The sequence below is a fragment of the Capricornis sumatraensis genome, chromosome 16 (assembly GCF_032405125.1).
Source record: "Capricornis sumatraensis isolate serow.1 chromosome 16, serow.2, whole genome shotgun sequence".
Taxonomy (NCBI): domain Eukaryota; kingdom Metazoa; phylum Chordata; class Mammalia; order Artiodactyla; family Bovidae; genus Capricornis; species Capricornis sumatraensis.
The window spans coordinates 31,093,705-31,103,667 of NC_091084.1; the positions used below are offsets into that span (position 1 = coordinate 31,093,705).

The window sequence follows — 9,963 nt, forward strand, 5'->3', positions numbered from 1 at the left end:
AAGGCATTTCAGGGAGATGGACAGTACCCTCTCTCTTGGCTCCACTCCACCTTAAAGCTGAAATGGGATTTACTTTTTCTCTTTCTCCCTCAGACTGGGTGGGGGGGCGGGGTAGAGAAGCAGTTGAGAAATATTTGTAAATATTCGGCCAAGCCAGGGTCACTGTCCCCAGGCTGAAGGGGGTTGAGGTTACACTCCAGCCGAAGACTGGACAACACTCCTCTTGGGGGCTGGTCCTCAAACAGACCTCCTCCCTCTGGATCAGGTAGAGGCTTTAAACTGGCAAGAGGCTCAGCCCTCAGCCCTTTTTCCTTTCCCTCACTGTGAGTCACCTTTTTGATCTGGGAGTTGAATACCATGGGGACTCCAAATGATCAGGCCGTCTTGCAGGCCATCTTCAACCCCGACTCCCCGTTTGGAGATATTGTTGGGTTGGACCTGGGAGAGGAAGCAGAGGAGGAAGTAGATGAAGGTGAGTATTTGACCTTGGAATCCAGCTCTCCACATTGGCTGGTCTACTGCCTCGCTGGGGTGGCAGAAGTAGGCTGTCTTACAAGGCTCCTCGTCCCCCGACACTTGGATGATGACTGCTGATCCTCAGTGCACTGATGGAAGCTTGGCAAGAGTCACTGTGCCCAGAGGAGAAAGCCAGGGTTTGTCCTCCAACCCTGCCCCAAGTTTAACTGTGGTGGCGGGGAGCGGGGCCATGTGAAATTAACACAGCTTTGTCAGAACAGAGGGTATCACCCTCCACAGCATGGAAGACAGAAACGGGGCAGGGGGTAGCTCAGCTAACCAGTTTCAACTAAGCATGCATTCAGTGTCACCTTTAAATGCCAAGCCCTGAGCTAATGCTTCCAGATTGAATGTGCTCACTGGCTTTTCCACTGGCCCCTAAGAGGGACTGTCACCGTCCAGAAGTTTTGATGCTCTTTGTTTCTAACGGAGCAAAGCCCACGTCTTAATGAAACTTTAGGCTGAAAAGCTGAGGGAAACATTGGAAGTGGTTTTCATGACTATCATGGAGGCCTTCCTGCTGGAAGCAATGCAGTAGAACAAACTGGGGACAGACTAAGGAGTCGGAAAGACCTGGGTTCCAATCCAATCTGTGCAACCTCTTGGGGGTGTGACCTTCAACCAGTCATTTAGCTACAGGCTAGAGTTTGGTTTCATTCTCTTGGCACTGGGGAGCCAACCAAGGCCACTCTCCAGGTCTCTCTGGAACTAAGCAGTGCCAGGGCTCTGCCTCAGTGACCTCTGCTCCCCCTACCCCAAACACTGCATCTGATTGTAGTGACCTACACCCTGCCTGGTCAGCCCTGGCTCATGTCCCAGGTTTCCAAAGCCCATGGGAACTGTTGCTTCCTGCTGCCAACCACATAGCTGTCTCCTCCTGGCTCCCTCCCCGGCACAGATGAAGTTTTCCCGAGATCGCAGCTGGAACAGTCCAAGGCCCTGGAGCTGCAGGCGGTGATCGCAGCCGAGGCTGGCGACCTTAGCACAGCCCTGGAGAGGTTTGGCCAAGCTATCAACCTATTGCCTGAGAGGGCCTCAGCCTACAATAACCGAGCCCAGGCCCGGCGTCTCCAAGGAGATGTGGCAGGTGAGGGGAGGGTCCCTGGAGCCTGTGCAGGGGGTCTGGGAGGACACAGGCCAGAGATGGTGTGGCCGTGGGGCTTGGACTTGGAGTGTGGAAAGTCACCAAGCTCCTCTGGAACCTACGTTCGTACTCATAAGAGATACGTTATGGGCCCTGCTAATCTCTTGGGGATATTGTGAGTCAGAGAGACTACAGTCTGTTTATGTACAAGATTTAATGAGAGCCTATATTGTAGCAGTGGTCTAGGTGCTGAGGACTCTTACAGCAATTACTATGTGCCAGGTATTAAGCACCTGTATGTATTTTCTTAATGGTAACTTTATTCTCCTACTTTCTAAATCTGTTAACCAACATCGTGCTGTACAAGATGCATCTTGTCCTTTCTCTTTAATCATGGATTCAGAGGTTTTTTTTTTTTTTGGTTTGCACTGGGTCTTTGCTGTGGTACATGGAAGGGGCTTTTCTATCAATAGTTTGGCACATGGGCTTAGTTGTCCCATGGCATGTGGAATCTTCATTCCCTGACCAGGGATCAAACCCCCAGCCCCTGCATTGGAAGGGGACTGAACCACTTGGGAAGTACTGTTTTAAAAAATAATAAAGGTTTTTTAAATTTATTTTTCTTTCTTTTTTGGCCATACCCTGCGGCATATGGGATCTTAGTTCCCTGAGCAGAGATCAAACTCATTCCCCCTGCAGTGGAAGTGCAGAGTCTTAACCACTGGACCACCAGGGAAGCCCCCTGACTGAACACTTTACATTTTAGTTGTCATTTGTTTAGCCCTCGTGACAACCCTAAAAAGGTGCATGCTCTTGTTGTCTCCATTTGACAGATGATACACCGAAGCTTGGAAGTTAAGTAAAATAGCCTGCTAGTCATATAGCTGAGAAGTGGCAAAGCTGGGATTTGGTTCAGGTGGCAGGGCTTAATCCCCACGTGATACTGTTTTTCATGAAGCTCAGCCTAGAGGACAGGACAGACATACAAACCTCATAGCCACATAACAAGCTGAGAGGGTTCAGCTTGGGGTCTGCTCCTGAGGGGTGAGTTTTAAAGACAAGTAGGAGGGCAGCAAGTGGGAGAAGGCATGGCCTGTAGAAGTCCAGAAGTCATGGACAGGAACAGGGAGCTTCAGATCTCTACTCTGGCTGGAAAGGGAGGGCTGGAAGGATGGAGTCTCTTCAGAGCCTGGAGAGGTAAACAGAGGCCAAGAGGGTGAGGAACTGGTAAAATGAGGCCCAGATGGAACTCTGTCTTGAAAACACCAGGAATTACTGAAGAGTAAACCACAGAAGCGTATTATGGAACTACTAGGGAACTCGTGGTAGTGGAGGTGTTCTTGGGGCCAGGAATGCCAGGCTGGGGAGGTGGGACTCCATTCTGAGAATATCCAGGAACTCTGAGGGCCCCTTTCCCAGGCTTCTCTGCCACCAGTTTGGCAGAGCAAGGCCATAAAGGCCGCTGAGGAAAGCCTATAGACCAGAACCCCAGAGAGCATCCAAGGGGTTTCTGCCTGAAGACCTTCAATTCCTCCAGACCAACTCCTCTGAGGGAAATCAACAAATGCTGTGATTAGAGAGCTTCTCAACGGACCAGTTAGGGTAGGGAGCAGAGCCCCTGCTGCATTCTGGGGACCAAAACCCAGAGGACGGGGAGATCAGCCTTGGTGCAGGATGCTGCTGGCACTCCCCGAGCGCCCTGCCCTAACAGGATCTATAGACTAGAGGACAGGAGTGAATGGAAGCAGAGCCCAGAACAAATGCAGCTCGGGGGACCTACAGTGGGTGCCAACTGGCTGGCTGAGGCTGAGTTCAGAGCTCTGATGCCTAAGAAGCCAAGTATTTATGAGGGTGACCAAAGTGCTGCAGGCCAGCTCTGGCTCCAAGACCTCCTTCAAAGAAAACTTTGATACAAGATAAGGAAGACCATGGAAATAAAGAGTAAGGAGAGGCAGTCAGTAGAGAACACAGGTGAGAGGAGCTATTTTAAGGCATACAGTGGAAAAGAGAGAAATGTCTTGAAAAGTTAGAGAAGAAAACGTCTCTGGAGAACCAGTTGCTAAGACTACGTGCTCCCAATGCACAGGACCCAGGTTCAAACCCTGGTGAGAGAATTAGATCCCACATGCTACAACTAAGACCCGGTACAGCCAAATAAAATACAAAAAGTACATATTAAAGGGGAAAAAAACGTTAGCGAGGGACTTCCCTGGTGGTCCAGTGGTCCAAACACTGCACTTCCACTGAAGGCGCATGGGTTCAATCCCTGGTCAGGGAATTAAGATCTCGACCGCCTGGTGCAGCCAAAAAGGAAAAACCAAACAAAAAATGGACTTTATTGTGTAAGAAATGTTTGTCAGTTAATACTAGTGCTTTTGGACCCTGGGATTCAGTCAGTCACCTGGCACAGGGTAGAATTTTAATGTATGTGTAAGAAACCACCTGCTTTGTGCCGGGGAACAGGAGCAGATTCATAATATAGTGACCACCCCTGTTTTGATGTATCAGATGGTGGAAAATAACATGGACAAGGCGAGACCTGGACTTCAGTCCCAACTCTGCCACTAACTACAGTCTAGGCCGAGTTTTGCCCACTCTTCCAGTCTTATCTCTGCGTAACGGAAATAACAATCCCGATCTCGAGGGTCATCTGCGGGCGCAATGTAAATGGCCGAGCCCCAGAGCCTGCACTCGGGGCCGGATCTTTGCTGGCCGCGGCCCTGACCTCTGCCCATCCGTCCGTCCTTCCCGCAGGCGCCCTGGAGGACCTGGAGCGCGCGCTGGCGCTGAGCGGCGGCCGGGGTCGCACCGCCCGCCAGGGCTTTGTGCAGCGCGGGCTCGTGGCGCGGCTGCAGGGCCGGGACGACGACGCCCGCAGAGACTTCGAGCGGGCGGCTAGGCTGGGCAGCCCGTTTGCGCGCCGTCAGCTGGTGCTGCTCAACCCGTACGCGGCGCTGTGCAACCGCATGCTGGCCGACGTGATGGGGCAGCTGCGCCGGCCCCGCGACGGGCGCTGAGCGCTGTTAGGCGGGAGGGCGAGGAGTTGGGGGATGCGCCAGCAACCAATAAAGCTGTCGGTTCGCCCAGCCCCAGCTTGTGTCCGCGTCCGCTCGCCATCCCTCGCAGGGATGGGCGCTCAAGGGTCCCCTGCGCGCGAGGTAGTCCCGGATCAGCCGCCCTGGAGGAAGGGCCTGTCGGCCCGAGATCGGGCATCGATTGGCCCTGTCTGGCTCAGCCCCGACCCCTGCGGCGGACTGCGGTGCTCCGCAGGCCTGAGCAGTCGCTCCGGCTGCGCTCGGGGAGTGAGCCAGGTGAGCCGCCCAGAAAGGCTGGGCGGAGGTGGGAGCGGGGATGCTTCTCTGTCCCTGCGTCCTGGATCACCTTGTCTTCGGCCCAAATCCGGAGGATGGGAAAAGGGGTATGGGAAAGGGAAGCGGGCAAGAGAGAACCGGGGTTGGGAGGACGATCCCTTTGGCGGGAGGGGCGCGTATACCCGAGTGTCTGCGTGTGTGTGCGTGTGTGTTGTGTATTTTGGCCTGGTGCGGGCTGCACGGTTGCCGGTTGTTTCTGTGCACCTGCGAGCATGTGCCTGTTTGTTCCTTGGAGTCAGGGCTCAATTCTGCGCCCGCAGGGTGTACATGTACGTGCCAGCCTGGGTTTGGACCTTGGGGCTTGATGATCATTGCGTCTTTGTCTTCACCACTGTGGGTCATTCTACATTTGCGTTTCCGTGCATGGTTCATTTTTGTTTCTGAGAATAAATTGCTGGAGGAGTTACTAAAGCTTGCCTGCTCTCACCTGGATACTAACATTGAGGCCCGCCCTCTTCTCTCGGCAGCCTGGGGCCCAGGCCTGGGCCACCATGGCACTACCTCCATGGCCAGCTACCCTCCCGCACACACTTCTGCTCCTGCCGGCCCTTCTGAGCTCAGGTACACCCCTGTTCATCCCTTAGCATGTGTTTATGGGGTCAAGTCCCTGTCTCTCCCCTCCTTGCCTGCATCTTCAGTTTGGGTCTCACTTTAGGCACCAAAACTGGTCTCTTCTTATCCACCTACCAAGGTCCAGCCAGTCCCTGGTGAGAGAACCCAGGTCCCTCTGGAACTGGACCTCACCCGAGTCACAACAGTACTAACCCTCCACCAGCTCTCCCCAGACTCCACTATGTTCTAGGTTGGGGGGAGCTGGCACCACAAATTGATGGTCAGACCTGGGCAGAGCGGGCACTTCGAGAGAATGAACACCATGCCTTCACCTGCCGGGTGGCAGGGGGACTTGGCACCCCTCGATTGGCCTGGTACCTGGATGGACAGCTGCAGGAGGCCAGCACCTCGAGACTGCAGAGTGTCGGCCAGGAGGCCTTCTCTGGAGGCACCAGCACTTTCACTGTCACTGCCCAGCGGGCCCAGCATGAACTCATCTGCTCCCTGCAGGACGCAAGCAGTGGCCAGTCAGCCAATGCGTCCGTCATCCTCAATGTGCAATGTGAGTGCCCCTCGGGTGGACAAAGAGGGGTTCTCTGCCCAGGGACCCCCAACAGCCACCAGGCAGGCAGTTTGCTAGGATGTTTTAACACTTAAGCACTTTGCAAATATTAACTCACTTTATTCTCACAACAATCCTATGAGTTAATTACTAATGTCCCCATTTTATAAATCAGAAAACTGAGGCACAGAGAGGTTAAGCAATCTCCCCGGGTCATAGAGCTGGTAAGTAGCAGAGTCAGAATTCTGGATATTTAGTTCTAGTGTTTATGCCCTTATGAAATGCTGCCTCTGGCAGACCCAGCCATCCTTTTTCCTGGTGCCTCCTAAGGAGAGGTCCAGGCCCCTGGCTTCCTTCTGGGTTTGGGAAGAAAGGGCAAGGCAAGCAAGGGGCTGTGGTGGGAACATAGTGGTCTCTGCTTTGCACCAGTTAAGCCGGAGATTGCTCAGGTTGGGGCCAAGTACCAGGAAGCTCAGGGCCCGGGCCTTCTGGTCATCCTCTTTGCCCTCGTGCGTGCCAACCCACCTGCCAACGTGACCTGGATCGACCAGGATGGGCCAGTGACTGTCAACACCTCAGACTTCCTGGTGCTGGATGCCCAGAACTACCCCTGGCTCACCAACCACACCGTGCAGCTGCAGCTCCACAGCCTGCCACACAACCTCTCCGTGGTGGCCACGAACGACGTGGGTGTCACCAGTTCCTCGCTTCCAGCCCCAGGTGAGCACTGCCAGCCCCAGGCCCAGCAGAGCCTCGGGTGGGTGTAGGGCCGTGGTGCAGAAATGGGAAGACTTGTCTTTTGGGTAAGTTCTCATGAAAGCTGTCCCCAGCCACCTTGGGCAAAGAGGACAGAGTAGGGACCTGTGGTGTCTCCGAGTCAGGGGTCATGCCTGCTTGGAACTAACCAGAGGACCACCTGCAGGGCTCCTGGCCACCCGGGTGGAAGTGCCACTGCTGGGCATCATTGTGGCTGGAGGGCTTGCCCTAGGCACCCTGGTGGGGTTCAGCACTTTGGTGGCCTGCCTGGTCTGCAGGAAAGAGAAGACCAAAGGTAAGGCCAAAGCAAGGCGGGTACAGAGGATGCTGGGAGTGTGGAGATGAGGTCAGGGGTGAGGGTGAGGGCACGGGCAGGACTGGAGCTGGGCAGGTCTCTGACAAGTGGTAGAGGACAGGTCTTCCTGGGTGTGGCCATGGTTTAGACACATACGTCCCAGGGAGTGTGCTGAGCACTGAGAACCCAGTCTGGCCATCTGAGAGGCCCCTTGCTTGAGGGACCTGGGCCTGAGAGGGCAGGGGGCAGAGCCCAGAGGGGGTGGGCACTGAGACAGTGCTGTCATTTCTCTCTCCTCAGGCCCCTCCCGGCGCCCATCCCTGATCTCTAGGTAATTCTCCTGGGGCTTCATGGAGGGGCCAAATGGAGAGGCGGCATGGGGACAGGCGGGATCCTGGGCTTTCTGGTGGTTCTGGAATGGCCTCCAAGCAGAAATCTGTGCCCACTGGTGCCAGGGCCCATCCGAGCCTTTGTCCTCCTGTAGTGACTCCAACAACCTGAAACTTAACAACGTGCGCCTGCCACGCGAGAACATGTCCCTCCCATCCAATCTTCAGCTCAATGACCTCACTCCAGACTGCAGAGGTACACCCAGCAAGCTGTTTGCCCCAGCTTTATCTTCAGAGGTGCTTCTGGAAAAAATAGAAACACTGGACCTTAGGAGGGGCTAGGCCCCATCGGGCACACGCCTCATCCCGGCACCACCCTCTCTGTCACCCCACAGGAAAACCAGCGGAACGGCAGACGACTCAGAACAACAGCCGGCCAGACCTGCTGGACCCGGAACCTGGTGGCCTCCTCACCAGCCGAGGTAGGGAAAGCAGCCTGCTGCCCTGCTCTCTTGCCCTCCTACATGTGCCAAAGGCCTCTAAGTCCCCAAGGGCAGAGAGTGGTCTCCCAGCTTCCAAGAAATGAGGGTGACTGATCTCTGACCCCCCAGGTTTCATCCGCCTCCCAATGCTGGGCTACATTTACCGGGTGTCCAGTGTGAGCAGTGACGAGATCTGGCTCTGAGATGAGGCCAAGACAGAGGGTAACTTCTTGGCCCCTGGGCATCCTCCTGGTCCTCGTCCAAGGCATCCTCTGCCTGGCCATGTTGCCAATGGGAAGAGGCCTTGCCTCTGCCACTTTTGCTTGCTTGGGGGCACGGGTATTCTTGGCCAGGCTGCCAGCTGGACCTACTCCTGGCTGGACCTGGACCGACTCCAGTTGAGGGCCTGCATGACTGCCTGTGCCCAGGTGGATGGAGCTGTCTGTCCAGGTGTGCCTGGAGGTCAGCCAGCATCTAAGCGTGGCATGGCCCTGCCAGCTTGGGCTGGCTCTGCCCCGCACCAGTGCTCCTCAGCACCGTGTACAGCAGGCATAGGGCATGCCTGGTTGGGGAGCGGGGGTCCCTGCACGTCCTGGATTTCCTTCACATGCTATGCAGCTTTGTTCCCTCAGGGAAAACTTAGGACCCTGCTAGCTCTACAGAACCAACCTGCCCTTTCCACACAAACCCACCCCGATCTAGGGGTGCTGGCGAAGCACAGACCAGTTCTTTTTGCTGCATCTCTCTGCCCCTCTCCGCCCACCCCCTCTTGGGCATCGTAGGTTATACGCTGGACCTTCTTCACTAGGCATTAGACTTCCCCACTGGCCTGGGCCCTAGTGGTGTCAGAGCCTGGTATTAGCACAAGTCAGGAGACGAGAGGGAGGTGAGAAGTCTGGTGCCTCCAGGACTGCATGTAGCTATGCCTCATTTTCTTACAGCAGTAGCACTTTAAGCACATCTCCTGGGAAGTGAGTGACTGGGCCCCTGGGCCCTGCCTGTGGCTTTCCCAAGTTTGGCCTTTTTATGATTCACTGTGAGTGCCCTGAGCCCTTGGTGTTGATGGGTTTCTGCTCAAAGTATCTCCCCCTTCCATGGGAGCCTAGCCATGACCTCCCCATCAGCAGGAAGCTGTTCTTGTCCCATCCTCCATTCTTTATGGGATGGTCACAGTGGCACATAATTTGACAGTGCTGGAAACCTTAGGGAGACATGGGAAAGGAGGGGAGATCATATATCCCAGAACAACCTAAGTACACTGTTGAAAAGCAACATGAAAAAGATTGCAAATTAATAGCGAGCAAAGTATATTTTTCCCTTGTTGATACCTTTATAATTTTTCTTGATACTGCCAAGGACAGTGCTGAGCACACAGTAGGTTCAATAAACTTGAATGAGTGAATATTACAAGTCTGTTTCATTCCTTCAAAATAAAATTTTTTTTTAAATTCTCCATTTATTTCTGCTCTAATCTTATTTCCTTCCTTCCACTAGCTTTGAGTTTAGTTTGTTCTTTGTCTAATTCCTCGGGTTGTAAAGCCAGACTGAGTACTTAAATTTACTGCTTTATTTGGGTGTGCCTGGTCTTACCTGTGGCATGTGAGATCTAATTCCCCAACCAGGAATTGAACTTGGGCCCCCTGCACTGGGAACTTGGGAGTCTTAGCCACTGGACCACAAGGGAAGTCCCTTGAGTACTTTTTTAATGTAAGCATTTATAACTATAAATTGCCTCTGAGCACTGCTTTTGCTGTAGCCCATAAGTTTTGGAATGTTGTTTTTATTTTCATTTATCTCTAAGTAGTTTCCAATTTCCCTTGTGATTTCTTTGCCTGATTGGTTATTGTTTAACTTCTGCAGAATTTTTCAGTTTTTCCTTATGTTATTGATTTCTAACTGCTCTTCATGGTGGTCTGAGAAAGTACTTTGTATGCTACCTTTTAAAATCTGTGAGACTGAATTTGTGCCCTGACATATGTTCTATCCTGGAACATGTCCCATGTGCACTTAAGTGTA

General features: G+C 53.7%; 2 protein-coding genes across 8 annotated transcripts; both read left to right on the forward strand.

The window, feature by feature from the left end:
- Positions 1–223: 223 nt before the first annotated feature.
- TTC36 (tetratricopeptide repeat domain 36) lies at positions 224–4,840 on the forward strand. Its single transcript, XM_068989371.1, has 3 exons — positions 224–472; positions 1,415–1,603; positions 4,355–4,840. Exons 1-3 carry the CDS (start codon positions 358–360, stop codon positions 4,615–4,617), a joined length of 567 nt encoding a protein of 188 aa, XP_068845472.1. The 5' UTR covers positions 224–357; the 3' UTR covers positions 4,618–4,840.
- Positions 4,841–4,992: 152 nt separating this feature from the next.
- Positions 4,993–9,310, forward strand: TMEM25 (transmembrane protein 25). 7 transcript variants are annotated; one of them, XM_068989366.1, is made up of 8 exons: positions 4,993–5,532; positions 5,774–6,085; positions 6,515–6,805; positions 7,008–7,136; positions 7,437–7,467; positions 7,621–7,721; positions 7,861–7,947; positions 8,077–9,310. In XM_068989366.1, the coding sequence occupies exons 1-8, from the start codon at positions 5,463–5,465 to the stop codon at positions 8,148–8,150; spliced, it is 1,095 nt and encodes a 364-aa protein (XP_068845467.1). In that variant the 5' UTR covers positions 4,993–5,462; the 3' UTR covers positions 8,151–9,310. The 7 variants fall into 7 exon arrangements, 6 of the variants coding, with proteins under 6 accessions (XP_068845467.1, XP_068845466.1, XP_068845469.1 ...); XM_068989365.1 differs by having other exon boundaries at positions 7,861–9,310; XM_068989368.1 differs by lacking the exon at positions 7,008–7,136.
- The last annotated feature ends 653 nt before the right edge of the window (positions 9,311–9,963 follow it).

Coding starts and splice junctions, on each gene's coding strand:
- TTC36 (XM_068989371.1), top strand. CDS start 358: ATGGGGACTCCAAATGATCAGGCCGTCTTGCAGGCCATCTTCAACCCC. Junction 473..1,414: donor AGAGGAGGAAGTAGATGAAG/GTGAGTATTTGA, acceptor TCCCCGGCACAG/ATGAAGTTTTCCCGAGATCG. Junction 1,604..4,354: donor TCTCCAAGGAGATGTGGCAG/GTGAGGGGAGGG, acceptor TCCTTCCCGCAG/GCGCCCTGGAGGACCTGGAG.
- TMEM25 (XM_068989365.1), top strand. CDS start 5,463: ATGGCACTACCTCCATGGCCAGCTACCCTCCCGCACACACTTCTGCTC. Junction 6,086..6,514: donor CGTCATCCTCAATGTGCAAT/GTGAGTGCCCCT, acceptor GCTTTGCACCAG/TTAAGCCGGAGATTGCTCAG. Junction 7,722..7,860: donor CCTCACTCCAGACTGCAGAG/GTACACCCAGCA, acceptor GTCACCCCACAG/GAAAACCAGCGGAACGGCAG.